Source organism: Cinclus cinclus, chromosome 1 (assembly GCF_963662255.1).
Source record: "Cinclus cinclus chromosome 1, bCinCin1.1, whole genome shotgun sequence".
NCBI lineage: Eukaryota > Metazoa > Chordata > Aves > Passeriformes > Cinclidae > Cinclus > Cinclus cinclus.
The window spans coordinates 100553534-100569233 of record NC_085046.1 but is presented as its reverse complement, the minus strand read 5'-3'; the positions used below and the strand labels follow the sequence as shown (position 1 = coordinate 100569233).

The 15700-nt window shown below is 39.8% G+C and overlaps 1 protein-coding gene across 1 annotated transcript; it reads left to right on the top strand.

The window, feature by feature from the left end:
• The first annotated feature begins 479 nt into the window (after window positions 1-479).
• On the top strand, window positions 480-13422 carry NAPG (NSF attachment protein gamma). The gene is made up of 12 exons (XM_062488052.1): window positions 480-565; window positions 2608-2675; window positions 3724-3808; window positions 4395-4412; window positions 4976-5006; window positions 5472-5581; window positions 5720-5786; window positions 6459-6529; window positions 7385-7463; window positions 7964-8043; window positions 8782-8911; window positions 10489-13422. Exons 1-12 carry the CDS (start codon window positions 510-512, stop codon window positions 10636-10638), a joined length of 945 nt encoding a protein of 314 aa, XP_062344036.1. The 5' UTR covers window positions 480-509; the 3' UTR covers window positions 10639-13422.
• The last annotated feature ends 2278 nt before the right edge of the window (window positions 13423-15700 follow it).

The following is a 15700-nucleotide window of genomic DNA, read 5'->3' as shown; positions in this document are numbered from 1 at the left end:
CCCTGTCTGGAGACGTTCAAAACCCATCTGGACGCGTTCCTGGGCCACCTACTCTAGGCGACCCTGCTTGGCAGGAGGGGTAGAGCAGATGATCCCCAGAGGTCCCTTACGATTCTGGGATTACGTGTGATTCTCTTTCAAGAAAACCTTCTGTCGGCCTAACACACGACGTGGCTGCGCACGGAAGGTGCCCAGCTCTGGGCACCCCGGCCCGCACAGGCCGCGCCGGCGGCTCCGCCCCCGGGGTCGGCCCGCAGCGCTCCGGGCACTCGGGGCACTCGGGGCACTCCGGGACCGCCCGCAGCACTCGGGGCACTCGGGGCACTCCGGGACCGCCCGCAGCACTCCGGGCACTCAGGGCACTCCGGCCGCGGCGCAGGCGCGGGGAGCAGGCGGGGCCCGGGCCGCTCCTCCCGCTGCCCCGGTGCCGGTGATCCCTGCGCCGTTCCGTAGCCGCAGCGCAGGGAGGCGGCGGAACGTGGCCGAGCCCGGCCCGCCGCGCTGGCGAGATGGCGGCGCAGAAGATTAACGAAGCACTGGAGCATATCGCAAAAGCGGAGAAATAGTGAGCGGAGGGCAGCGGGGCGGAGGGTGCGGGCTGGGAGGAGTTAGCGAGCGGCTGCCAGCTCGGCACCCGCGCTGTCCGGGCCGCCCGGCGCTCCTTTGCCCCATGGAGGCGGCGTGTCCCTCCGGGCCTGACAGGGGGGCTGAGGAGACTCCGTGTGCCAGGCGGCGGCACTTCGGGAGAAGGGGAGGGAGGTATCGGGGCCGGGGTAAGGGAGTCAGGGGCAAGGCTGCTCGGCCCTCCTCTGCCTGAAGGGACGCTCCCTACGAGGGCTGGGTGCTGTAGAGGGCCTGCTGCCCCGAGCAGGGCCGGTAAAGCGGCCCTAAGGCTCCACAGTGGGGGCGGTGCGGCTCCGAGGCCTGGAGCCTGAGCAGTTTCCTTTAGGGCCTTGTGGCCTCTATTGCTTCCACCCTGACGGCAAGGCGAGCACTGTCACCTCTGCCCTTCTGCTAAAGTTAGTGGGAGGAAGACAAGTCACACCATCAGTTAGGTTGGAAAAGGTCTCTGAGATGATCGAATCCAGCCTGTGACCCAGCACCATTCTGTCAATTAGACCAGGGCGCTGAATGCCACCTCCATTCTTTCCTTAACACCTCTGGGAATGGCTACTCTATCACCTCCCATTCCAATATCTAATAACCATTTCTGTGAAGAATTTCTTCCAGTTGTCCATCGCAAACCTCCCCTGGCACATCTTAAGGCTACAGACAAGTGGGAGAAGAGTTACGGAGACTGTGTTTGATAAAAGGGCTTGACTTTGCGGAGGTGGTATTTGTTTATTTCCTGCCCGTGAGGAATGTGTGATTATTGCTTCTTAGGTGGCTTCAAAGACGTGTACATACGTTTATCTTGGAGATCTTTACATCTGTGATAGGCTGCTACTGTGCATTTTAACACTGAATACAGCCATTTTGCCTATAAGTCTGAACCGCACACAGAGCGGTATAGATGTAATAGAGCTGACAAATCCAAAGATGCCATAGTTTTAGTAAGAATAGTGACAGGCCCTCTGGAAATTATGGATCAAATGCATGAATTGGCATAGAGGGAAAGCTTTGAAATCGAAAAACCCAGCATATTTTGCTCAAGTTACTTGACCAAAAGTGCTCTCCAGCAGGATTAATTTCAATCTTATCTGGAGAACTCTTAAAATAAAAGGCACTGAGACCTCAAATTGTGTGTAGATTGAGTGCATTGTGTATTTCAGCTTGATGCATTTGAGACTCTGACTGTGATAAAAATATCACAATTTGAAGACTTGTTTTAGAGTCATCTGTGGTCGTCATCCAAGTAAGACAACAAGATCACCTTAGGATCTATATACAACTGTTTTGCCAAGTAAAGAATGTGTTGCATATAATGTGTTGGCCTACAACAAATATGCAAATAGACTGTAAAGTTATGGTAATATTTTAATTTCTTTTAGAAATGAGGAAGTCAGCATATTGGATTCCAAATTGCCTAATGACTCATCTAATTTTCCAGTGTTAATTTTCCCCTATGTATCTGTGCCTACACGTAGCACCTTTTAGTGTCATGATCTGTTGTAGACATATAATGACATATAAGTCTTTGGGCTGGTAAGTAAATTCTTTTATTTGTGTATGTATTGGAGAGTCTTTGTTAATTCTCAGAAGTAAAGAAAAAAAATCATGTAGAGGAATGCTGGAAACTGATGTGTGAAAAAAATATTGTCAGGTGTCATGGTATAAGAAATCTGGAAATACCATGTTGTTGTAGGAGGAAGTATTTTTCTTCTGCTGCCTTCTTACTGCTGAGAAGATAGACTTGGGAAGACTCTGGGAACAGTAGAAGCATGTTAGGGTGAGGGTTGTAACTATGGGATATAATTGCAGTGCTTTATACAATTCTTAACAGTGCTGCCATTTGTTTTTACAGTAGTGATGCCACCATAGTATTGGCACATAGGTAATTGCTCATTTCCAGGTGTATTCTAAAGTTTGAAATGTATCTGAAGTGCCTTGATGGAAAAACATAAAATCTTTACTAATTTACTAATTACTATTTTTTTTGTGTTTTAGCCTGAAAACTGGATTCTTAAAGTGGAAACCAGATTATGACAGTGCAGCTACTGAATATGGGAAGGCAGGTATGTGTGGCTGGAACTACTGCCCTATATGTTTCAAAGTATTCATTTAGCTTAGTCCCTGATAACGTGGTGCACATTTTTATTACATTGCTGCATAAGTAAAAATGTTGTGAAGACTAAAGGTAAGATGAAACAACAAAAAATCCTTTTGGCAGCATTGTAAAATAAATTTCAGATTGTACTTGGAGATCTAGAACAGTTTCCAAAACCAATTTTTTTTCAAGCTTACAACTATTTTTGATACTTCTATATGTGACAAAAATAAAGCTTTCTTTCCTTCTTTCACTTGTCCACCCCCAAATCCTGTGACTTTATCTACAAAACAACAGACGAGACTGTCTCAGTAGGTTGAGATGCTGCCAGGTTGTTTTTTTTTTTTTTCAGGCACAGTAAGGTCAAGTCAAGTGGCACACTGAATATAAAATCCTTACTAGTTGATTTCTTTTTGTTCTTAAGTATTTTCTTCTTTCCCTTAGTAGCATTTTGTCGTGGTCTTTTGTCTTCTTACTGTAGGCATTCCTACTTACTCACCTAAGACTGAATACAAAAATACAAACTTGGAAGAACAACTGGAGCATTTATAAATTGGAATTTATTTTAAATCTTACTTCATATGTTATTACTTTAATGAGATAGAAATACATATTTGTACCCTGTGTGCTGGCAAAGTTATGGGTATGCTTCGTTGGTGGCACATTTCTGACTTTGTATAGCTCCTAATGATTAAAATTATATAAATATGTGTTCCTCCATTTCTGTAATTAAAATACAGCATAGTGACTTTCAAAGTCCAGCTAAACACATTGAGAGCTATGCATGATACTGTGGTAGTATGGAAGGGGTGTTGATAATGAATGTCTTTAATGGTAACTAAGTAACTAATGAAGCTGGGAGAACTGCGTGGGATTTTTGGGAAGACTTTGGTAAACTGTAACCATGCATTTAAAGAGCCTGTTTGCATCTTTAAGTAGCTAAACTCTCTAGCAGCAGTGTTATAAAAGAAGACAATGTCAAGTTGTAAATAAAATCCTTATTTGCTTTCTTTCAGCTGTTGCTTTTAAGAATGCCAAGCAGTTTGACCAGGCAAGGGAAGCCTGCTTACGGGAAGCTGAGGCGCATGAAAACAATAAAGCGTATCTTTACACTGTCTCAGATTCTTTCTTTCCAAGAAGCTGACTAATTGCTACTTAGATTGGAGTAATGGGGGTTGGTAGCAGCTTATTTAATATATTTGCTCATTTTGTCAGTGTAACGGATTTGCTTTTTAAAGTCTGTTTCTGTGTTCTCTGAATGGGAAAACTAAACTCTTGATGAGAAAGTTAATGTTGTCCTAAATAACAGCTGACAGGTGCCTGAGATACCTAGGTACTGCTTCAGTAATTTAATTGGTTTTTAATAACCTATTCATGCATGGTATAAACTAAATGAAGTTCTGACATTATGACAGTACTTGTAGTACTATTTAATAAGCAGGAACATATTTTAAGTAAATTTGCTTTTTACAACTTTATATGTAGCTGTACATTGGTATATTGCATTTATTCTGTCCTTAGAATTATTTATTTTTGACAGCCTGCCTGCACTTCTAGTAGGTTCATTTTGCCTTTATGAGTTTCCTTGCTTTGAAATTAGTAGTTGTATAAGATTTTGTACATTAGTATTTTTCCTGCATTATATTTCTGTGGCTTTTGTCCTTGACTTCAGCAATTTTATGTCCAGTCTCTTTCATGCTGCCAAGTAAGTACAGAAGTGCTAAGTAATCTGAAACAGATTTTTTAACATACGGTACAAGCATGAACTGTCATTTTGATCTCAGTGCAGTAAGTGTTGTGATTCAAGTAATTTTGCTGCTTCAAAATTAGTTCAATGGAAGTGTGAGCTAGGAAAGACTGAAAAACTGTAATGGCCACCTGAAGAAATGATGATTTTGTCATTCTTCAGCACCTTTCCATAGCAAATATTTTTTCTTAGATGAATTTCTCATAATTTTGAAATTCTACACTGTTGAGCTAATTTAGAAATTTTTAATCAAAGGGTACTTCAGAGATGACAATAATCCAAATATTGCCTGGGGATCAGGTTAGAATAGATTCTTACTGGGGAGTGTGGTTGAATTTTGTGGAAGATAAAGTTACACATGTACTGTGTTATTAAATGAAACACTTGAAACATCCTCAAAGCATTAAATGCTAACAGTGAAGATGTTAGATAGTCAATGCATGTTAACTTTTGCTTCATAACTCCAGCTTGTTTTAATACACCATCTCTGACCAAATTGTACATTTTTTTTTTCTCTGCAGAGCTTATGAACAAGCTGGCATGATGCTAAAGGTATTCTCATTTACTAGTTTTTATTTTTAAGTTCCATTTGATAGTGATGAATATTGTGCACTGGACCATTTTACAAATACATGTAAGCAAATTGCATATTCAAGTGACATTTTTTAGTTGACTCATAGTCCCCACCTCTACCTTCAGTATATTAGGAAAGCAACATTTGTATTTGAGGGGAAAAATAGCTTACCTTTTGTAGAAGGAAAGAAGAGTACCTCATGTCAGAGGGTAACAGAAGAGTGGTGCTGCTTTTACTCTAAACTACCACAAGTTCATGATTTACACAAAAGTTTAGTACTTAAAAGTGAATTTTATGGAGTTGATGGTCAATTTTCACTAGCTCTGCAAGTTTGTAAATAAAAATTAGAACCTTAATAAATAAGTTATTGTAATTTGCTTTGATTTGTGTCCTTCCACATAGGCTCCTTTTCTGACAACAGTGTTGTGGCTATTGCCTTGCAGGAGATGCAGAGGCTTCCTGAAGCAGTTCAGCTGATTGAGAAAGCCAGTATGATGTACCTGGAGAATGGGACACCAGACACAGCAGCCATTGCACTGGAACGGGCTGGAAAGTGAGTCTGACTTATTGGTAGCTAGAATCTGTGTAGGGCATGGGTATGTCTATGGTTTTCTTTTATGTCTTTTTGATGCTTTCAGGTAAAAAAATATTTTTCTTTCATCTGAAGAGAAAGTATTGATGTTTATTACAGGTTAATAGAAAATGTGAGTCCAGAGAAGGCTGTGCAGCTCTATCAGCAAGCAGCATCGGTGTTTGAAGTAAGTGGGGGATTTTTGTGGGTGTTTCTGGTTTTTTTGGGTTTTTTTCTTTCAGCTATAAAGAAAGAGCCTAAGATTAGGTTCTGAATTACGTTTCCTTCAATTTACTTGAGTGGCTGAGTAATGGAGCTGAAGGCTTCTCATTCTGTGTAGAGAAGGAGATGACAAAAGTTAGGAGTCAGTTTGCTTTGCCTTTTTCTCAGTTTAGGACTTGACAGAATCTGAATTTTCTAGTTCAAGTGTTCTGCCTCTTGTTGGGCAGCACAGAGGGTAGAAAACCTGTCTGCTGTTGTGTACTGAAACTCAAAATAATTAGAAATCCCTGAATGCATAGAAGAAAAGATTTTGCTTGGTGCTCCGCCCACTCCATGAGCCAGTGATTTGCTGTTTTGCAAGTGGCTTTGATGTACTTCTCTTTTGTCAGTTATCATGTGTTTCCACATTAGCAAATTTGCATTGACATTCCTCTGCTGAGCAGATCCATGCAGGACCTGGCTGTGGAACTTGGGAGCTCCAAAACACTAAATGTTTCCCTTGAGTGTGTGAACTGCTGATCTAATAACTAACAGTTAGAATTCTAAGTTACAGGTGACACACTTAGACTAAGTTCTAGTGGTATTAATTCTATGGAAATGAAATAAGGATGTCTGAATTTTTCTTTTTCTTCTCTAGAATGAAGAACGTTTACGGCAGGCATTAGAAATGCTGGGGAAGGCATCAAGACTTCTGGTCAGAGGACGCAGGTATAGCTTTATCCCTTTTTGTTCTTTTAATGTAATTGGACCTTAGAATTTGATTTTGACTGTGTTTTTTTGTCTTGATGTTGTTTGGTTTATGTGCTATTCTTATTTGAAACTCACTTTAACCTAAGTTCCAGTTTTTATGGGATATACCATGTTCATCCAGGAATCACCCGTTTTGTGTTCTGGGATAGGAGAATGTGAGCTGAAAGTTGCTTTGTGAAAACAGCAGTTTTCATTAATTCTTAAAATACTGCAGGATTTTTTGGTTTTTTTCCAACATTAGTATGTAGAAAGTACTTGAAAGTCTTCTGTAGCTGTGGGATGTAAAAGAGAGGAATTAGAACTCACCTGAGGAAAGAAATTGCTGCAGGCAGGAAGAATCCAGGCAGGATTCTGGACTCCTTGAAAAAGAGTGAATCTTGAAGTCTCAGTGAGACAAGTTTAATTGTAAATCACTTACACCGAACTTGACCTTCAGTTCATCTTAGACGTGCTTCACTGAAACATTTAGGTCCTTTAAGAACTATATTGCTACTTCATGGATATCAGGCTTACTGATAGTTTATAGTAACCTCAGGACATAGAGAAAAGTGCTATTGTATGTAACAAAGCATTTGTCTTGTACAATGTTACAAACACCAAGGTTTCTCTGAATAAATACCAGAGATGTTCTTAGCAAAAGGAATTGCTCACTGTGTATTTACCTACTCTGTTTATAGATCACTGTTGGTTTTTAGTTGTTTTGCTGTTTATTCCAGTGGACTTGCCACTGTATTGGTTAAACACTTTGTAATTAGCCTTGGGTTCATTGTGTTGTATTCCTGGCACTGAAACTCCTGTTTTTTTGGTTTTTAGATTAGATGAGGCTGCTCTGTCTCTTCAAAAGGAAAAAAGTATTTATAAGGAAATTGAAAACTACCCCACTTGCTATAAGGTAATTTCTAAGTGACAGCTTCTGATAGTACATTTCAGTTTTTTTAGTTTTGTTGTTACTGACATCTGACAGATGATGGGTACCTCTTCATTCAGTGATAAGTTTCTTGCTAAATGGTGAGAGTTTGTGGTAGTGGTGTTTCCCCAAGCTTTAGCTGTGCTTTTATAATTTTTAAGGTGCTGTTATCTATATATAAGAGCTGTGAAAACCAAACAACACATAAAAAATAAAGATTTTACCATAAAAACAAACTACAAAAACTGATACTTGGGACAACAATCCATTAAAATGTTATGGGAGATAACCTATTACGTACCAGCTGAAGAGATGGCTCTCTACTTTTTCACTAGATTGTTCTAAGTAATTTGTGTCAGTATTTTAGGATGATTGTGGATTGAAATGACCTTTCTCATACTCCAATCTATTATTTTTCTCATATTTTATTTTTAATTTCTAAAGCATCATAAGGCTTACTCTTTTTTTTGCTTTGTTTTGTTTAGAAAACTATTGCTCAAGTCTTAGTTCATCTTCATAGAAATGATTATGTTGCTGCAGAAAGATGTGTGAGGGAAAGCTACAGGTAAGTCTACTTCATGCCCTATAATTTTAAACTGGATGTTTAGCTAGTGTAGATCTACCTTGCTTGGCATTGTTCTTTCATACATTTTTAACCTGCACTTCTCTTGACTTACAGTACAATAATAATGTTCCCTGGTGTATGGCTATCAGGAAACTTTTTCACACGTGATATATTTAGCTGTAATGGCTACCGTGATTCTTCTTAACAAACCTAAAATACAAAGTCATAAAGAACTAGTTATGTGTAACAGGGAAAATGAGATGGATGTTAAAAGTTCTTGCCATGTTACAAGAGAAAATTTTGGTGTCAAAATATGGATTATTGTTTAACCCTGGCAATTCTTCATTTCAGCTTTCATTGAAACTTCAGTAGCAAAATCTCAAAACAGTATGTTTTTACTTAAACTGTGTCTTTAGTGAAATGAACATATGTATAAGTTAAATTGTACTACTTTACCTTTAGAAATAATATTAAAAGGTCAGTCTTTAAACATCTTGCTAATTTTTTCCAAATCTCCAGTTTTATATACAGAAACTCATGACAGAATTTTGCTGTATGTAAAGTGGAGAAAGAGTTTATTGACTGATCAGGAAAATAATATTAAAAATCTAATATTCTTGTTTTCTCTTGACTAGGATTGTGGTCTTATTTGCAGTGTGCAAACTAATATTACTTAAAGTTTAATTTTTATGGATATGATTCATATACCTGAAGAAGTCAACTCTTAATTTCCTTCAGTATACCAGGATTTAATGGAAGTGAAGACTGTGCAGCACTGGAGCAACTTTTAGAAGGATATGATCAGCAGGATCAGGATCAAGTTTCTGAAGTCTGTAATTCTCCACTCTTCAAATACATGGATAATGATGTAAGTAGACAGATCCTGTGATTGGGTTTTTTTTTTCAGATAGGAGGGTGGACTTTCTTTCCTAGTAGAGGAAAATAAGTGTCGGGGTTTTTGTTTTTCAGTACTTAAGGCGTGAGACTCAAGGGCAGTCTCCCTGACCAACCTCTAAAGGTCCCCGGATATCAGGGTGGTGAAATGAGGAACGGGTCCACACCATAACTCTGGAACTAAATACTTTAATAACCATAAAAGAAAATGTGGGACAAGGCCCAAAACACGTGCACACACTAAGAGCTAAGGGTCGAAGACAAGGCTGAGGGAAAATCCAGGTATTTATAAGGGATGAGGAGAGGTGGGTCCAGGGTGAGAATCCAATGGGTAAAGGGAAAAGTGGTGCAAGGGAGGAGTAATATGGGGCAGTAACCAGTAAGGTAGGATGGGTGGAACAATGCAGTGAACATAAACCAATGGGGGTACAAGGATACAAGAACTTTCCTGAACTGGGAGGAGAAAAGGGATGACATAACTGGGAACAGAGGAACCAATAGGAAATGAGGGTTATAAAGCTTTACCATGAACAGTTTTAAAACCTTTGACAGCTTTCTTAGGAACTGTTATAAACTTAAACAAATGCCTTCCAAGGTCTGGGGCCAAGGGGCAACTCACCAAAAACACTGGTCTGGCTTTGGATGTCAGCCAGCTCGATTCCCACAAATAAGAAGACCACACTCCACATATTTATTGTGATTTCCTATTATGCTGCCCTTTGGCTGTGAGCTTCCTGTATTTCACTTTGCCTGCCAGTGATGGTATTGCCTGCCTGTCAGATGGTGTGAAGGATTAGGTGAAAGAACAGCTTGTTAGGATTTGCTGAATTTGTTTAATGGGTTCACCAAAATTCAGTCCTCTTCTGCTTGCTTCCTTAAGGGCAAGAACAATTTGCTGCTTCTGCTTTTTCTCAAAAATACCATGCTGCAGATAAATATACACAAACATGAACAGAACATGATGCCTACAGGATGGCATTATTAAATGGTTTTTTCCATTGCTTATTCTTAGCAAAGGTACTCATTCAGGATAGATTTTGAATTTGGAGCAAGTTGTGTCTCTTTCTCTACCATTATTTATTTAATTGAATTTGTAAATTGCAGGAAGTATAAGATAGGAAAGGTGTAAAGTAATGGAAACATCCATCCCTGCCAAACCTTGTAGCAGTATTGGCTAATTTTACTTTGTTGAATAGTCAGAATTAAGTTACCAGTCTTGCTGAACAACACTTGTAAGGCTGTTTATGTAATCTAATACTAGATAATGTATGAACAGCTGCATACTGGAATTATTTCTTTTCTACATAAAGCTTGAACCGGAGGAGCTATGTGGCTGATTTAGTCGATATTAAGCAGCATCAATACAGATTTCATGTCCCATTCTCAGAGTATTTGAGAAAAATGAACCAATGTTATGTTTATTCCAAGCTGGAAAAATACACCCTGAGCATCATCACTTTGTTTCTGTACTGCATGTTGCCTGCTTGCTTATTGTGAGCATCAGTCAATTCTATGATAGTACAGAAATTAAACTTGCCTTGTTGTTGTCAGTATGCCAAGCTTGGTCTTACCTTGGTGGTCCCAGGAGGTGGAATCAAGAAGAAGTCACCAAACGCTGCCCAAGACAAAGCCAGAGGACCAGCTGCAGTGGGTTCTCATGCTGATGAGGAAGAGGATGAATATTCTGGTGGACTCTGCTAGCTACAGACTAGGTTGTCATCAGTATCTGACTGACCTGTGATGCTGAGCGTATCCAAAGGTACCAGATTTACCAGAGCTTCATTGCAATTGTGATATGGGAATCCTAATATTTACTTGGCAGCTTCTGGGTGCAATGCAGGAGAAAAAGCATGATTGTACCTATCATCTTGAAACATCTTTGGACTTCATCTCTTACCTGGCAGGAACTTCCTTAGGGCCCTGCCTTCAGCTGACGGGATAAAATTAAGAAGAGTTTTACTAAAAGCACAGTTTAAAAGAAACCAAAACCTCAGAAGCACTGGAGGGAGAGTGGTACAAAATTTTAAATGCTGGATTTCAACAGCTGACACTTTTGGTCCCAGTAAGATGTTTGCAGTTGTTTTCAGAGTTCAATGTGTGATCATTCATCTGGCTATTTATCTCCTTTTTAAGACCATTTAAGGCAGACTGTGCCAGGCAAGTTTTTTACTTGTGGAAGCACTAGGGGGAGCATTTAGTTTGTTTTCAACGTGTTCTTACTTCACTGGGGAATATTATTTTAATACCTTATTTCTTACAGTATCCACATGAGTGTGAAAAACACTAAGCTAGGTTGAAGTTATCTTGCAAGCTTAAAAATGCACATCTGCCTTTCCTCATAAGGAATTTATTGACCTGAACTGCTTGGAAGTAAATGTGTCTATAGTGTTTGTAATGTGCACCTTAGAAAAGGAAGGAGTGAGCAGCCATTCCTAGCAGTGTTTTTGAAGTGTGCCATAACCAAAAAAGAAACTGAAGTTAGCAGGTAACGTGCAATAAATAAAAACTTCTGAAGACAAATGTTTAACAAGGACTTAGGTGGAATGTTTTAGTGATATGTTTGAGTTCATGAGCATCCTAGGTGTTAATTTGCTAATCAGTATGCTAGTCTATGAAGACATTTGAGTCTTTCTTATTTTCAAAGCTTTGAACAGATATCTCCTGTAAGTGGCGTTATTCAAACTAGCTTAGAATCCAAGGTAACCAAATTTTAACGCATCCTATTTCTATTTGGTTTCAAGTCACCGTGTGTTTTGCAAGCTTCTTTAGTGTCCTAAATTTGTTTCACCATTTTGTGCTTAAAAGTTGTTAAGTCTAGAGGTTGTATCTGTGGCTTGTTTCTTCAGCAGGACCTAAGCAAGGTCTGACGTAGGGTGACATCACTTGGAATCCAGCAAGGATTTGTATGTGATGCCCAAAGCTCCATAAACAGGAGACCAAAAGCACAGTCTAAAGTGTTGAGATAGTTTCTGCCATATTAAGGAATTGGTTGTCATCAAAAATATCAAGCATATGTCTGACAAAATTGTGTCAGGTGTAATTGTGATGAAGGTTCAAATTTTAGAGGGCTAATGCTCACTTCCCTTGGGGTGAATAGCACTTAGTAACATTGAGATGGGAGCACAAAGTGCAGCATAATTTTCTGTCTCATTAGAAAGTCACATTCAATTTAATGGGTGTTCAAAAACCAGTTTTGTGTCTTTGTTTTGTGTAATAATAACCATGAGTTTTAAACCTATTTAAGATCCACCTGTAGTTCTTCACTATCTGAAGGGTAATTTCCCTTTGATATTGATGATGTATATAAAAGTTTTGACTATGAAATTTTAGGAATTGAGTTGTTTTTCACCAAGAATGCTTTCATGAATGATGGTTTTTGAAGACTTTCCTAGAATTCTAGAACTCTTCTAGAATTTTTGCTGTATTTGATTCAAGTTGAACATAACACTTACTATGGTAGAAAAAATGCACACGTAGAAACTCAGGGAACACTAAGGAATTTTCTTCAAGCATTTCCTGCTCCTTCTAGTTCTGAAATCAGTTTTGTTCTGTGAGCCCAAGGAGTCTGCTTTTTGTGTGTGTGAACAATTGTATGTATCTGAAATGATGAGGTACATAAGAAAACTGGGAACTTTGCGTGCTTCTCTGGAAGAATTTTCAGATTTATTTAAACTGTGCTTGTAACACTAACAGGCCATTAAAAGAAAAAATGAAATGATTTGTTGCATTTTTAAAACATACTTTCCATATGGCCAAAAAAGAAAAATATGTTCAAAACTGTTTTCCCATCTCCCTCAAGTTGTTTCTTTGTTCTGTGCCAAGTGTGGAAAATCTGGAACAAAAGTGGTTGATACTAAACATGTTAAGCTGCCATTGAATTGACATTTCTGATTCTTAGTAGTAGAATCTTAATCTTTAATTGCAATGTTGCTGCAAAGACCAAATCTGCAGAAGTGGAAGCATCTGAAAATAAGATGGTCTATTTTATATAACTTATTCTCTCCTATTTTAGACAGTGAAAGTGTGTTAGGAATGTGAACTGCCTTTTAGTAAATGTTTAACTATAGAGAAAACTGTCTGTATATTATGTGTTAGTGTTTGTTTCTATCTTTCAGAGCAATTTGCACACTTATGTAAATACCATTTAAGTGATCTAAAATGGAAAATATAACATTTACAGCAAGAGAGTTTCCAAAACCAGTGTTGACTATAATAAAAAATAAACTGTGCATGGGGACTGAGCAATGGCCGATGCAATGTATATGTAAAATCAGAAGATTTCTAAATTATCTGTAACTTAATACTCAAGTGGATCATCATTACTCATCAAGATCATCAAGTGCAGTGTGAAACCTGTGCTTTACTCATTCTTTTCCCAAATCTGTGGTGTAATAAAGTACAAAGTGTGTTTGTAACAGCTCTACAGATGCTGCCTCTTGAAAAGAGGCTGTGTGTTTCACCAACATGAAAAATAAAACTTGAAATTAGTGCATATGTGGTAGCTTTCTCTGTTGTTGATCAGGACCTTCTGAGGGTCACCATTTGAAAATGAATGTTAATTAATTTGTCACTGGGATAGATTTTCAAAGTGGTTTTTGTCATGAGATTATGAGATTGTCATTATTCAAATTGGAATCAATGGGAAGTTTGAAATACAACTAGATTTCACACAACTTAAGGATGTGAATTCTGTAGCTCTTTGGAGATTTCATAATTGTAGAAAATTCACCTTTTCTACTATTTTAAACTGAAACTTGCTGGAATATTTTTTAAGGTTGGAGAATCTGGCACTGAAGTTCTACCAGCGTAGCAGGAATTTGTCCTTATATGCAGCTGTATAAAATTATAAGAACTAAGCTGCTCTCAGGGGGAAAAAAAATAAAAAAGGCCATGTAATCTAGATTTATAATAAGTAGTGAACTTTTTTGGATGCAGGAAATGGAAAAAAGAAGTGACCCCAACCTCTATGACTAGTAGTGGTAATAAAATTGGAGGAAGTAGATGTAACTTTAAGGAGCAGAAGGGAACCACTTGGGATCTGCGGTCTGAGCCTGAACAGGGACATGAATCTCTGAGTTAATGGTCTGTGGAGGCCAGCGTGCCCAGGAGCTGGGATCAGCTCTTCCTCTGCCTCGGGACCTGTTGGAGAGGATGTGCAGAGTGTTGTTTGTCTCTGACCCCCTTCCGAAAGGCTTTGTTTCAGAGGCGCTGCCCTTGCCCTTCGGCCGTGATTTCCAGAGTAGCCGTCAGCCTGGAACGGGAGCGGAGAGGCAGCTGCAAGGCTGCACGTACGTTTTGAGAACATGTGGCTGCTGTGATTCATCTGCTGAGTCCAGTGGGAATAGTGGTAAGGAGCGTGGCCGGACTCCACAGTGTGCACTGCCAGCATCTTCACTGGTGTGCGACCGGTTTGGACCGCGCCACAGAAAGGTTCCAGTCGTAGAGTGACAGAAGCGGGCCCCAGCATGTGCAATGTGAAAATGGGTTGCCAGCAGCTGTCTTGCTTGTTTTCGATTTGTATTTCCGTGTCTTTATTTTGCGTTGTTTCTGAGCTCTGCGTAACCCGGCGTGGATCTGTTATCCCAAGAGCGTTGTTCCCTCTTAGCGCTAGATGGTGCCTTTCCCCTGCTCTGCGTCCAGAACAGCTTCTGCTGTTAAATATGCTTAGCTGGAGTGGTGGTTTGGTAGGAAATAATCACACGTGGACCTGCCCTTGCTGCTGCTTCTCATGGTTTGAAACACCTGTCTGAAGTGGGAGAAGTCAACTTACAAAGACAGCTTAGGTTATTGTGTTTTCACTTCTCTAAATATGGGCCTGGGAATTCAGGTGATTAAGTAGCCAGGTTATGGATAGTAGGTGGGTGGGCAAATAAAACAGTAGCCAGTGTGCACTATAACCCGTTAAAATAAATTTTCAATTCCAGACCTGGCTGATTCTGCTACAACTGGCAGTCTTAGTGCAGCCACAAAATTTTATGAAATGCCTCGTGCACAGACATCAACAAGTACAGGGGGCAGGGAAATTCACAAAATGGAAGGAGTGAGGAAGCTGGTCACCAGGCAATGGTATGTTGATGGATGGAACAGAGAGCTCCTACTGTAATTTGCTGAAAGGAGTTTGCTTAAAAAAAATACGCCACTTCCTGACTCATCCAGAGAGGCAGGGAGGGAAGGATGAGGACTGGCATGACTGCTCTCTCCATGCTGGGGAGAGGTTCTGCTGCAGGCAGTCTGAACACAGACACATCCTTTGCCTGTCACTAACTGACTGGAATGCAGAAATGAAAGGCAAAACTTTATAGCTGCAGACAGGGACTTCTTTGTGTGTGTAGCTGACAACTTTCTAGCCAATGCTTGCTGTGCTGCACTGCTCAACAAATATTCCACGGTAATTGTGTTGGTAATAATAGAGCAGAGAATTCATGAAGTGTAAAGACCTATGGTGCCCCATGTGTTTTGTGGGTGCCAACTATTTTATTTAATTGGCCACCATTCAGTAATTTTTTGGCCCCCTTATGTGTCAATGTATGATTTTCCAGGCTGAATAACTGGAGGAAGAATGAGGATCCTCTCAGCTGCACTGAAGCCTGGAGCACAGGTTGGGTGTGTAAGGAGTCAGTGGTTAAAGCTGAGTGGATCTGGGGGACTAAGGCAGCTGTGTAGCAACACAGACTGAGCAAAATATTGTAAAGGTTTAGTAACAGAGCTGCAGAAAGAGTAGTAGGTTTTAAAATTCTTCTTTAAGTAAGTCATGGTCTGGTAG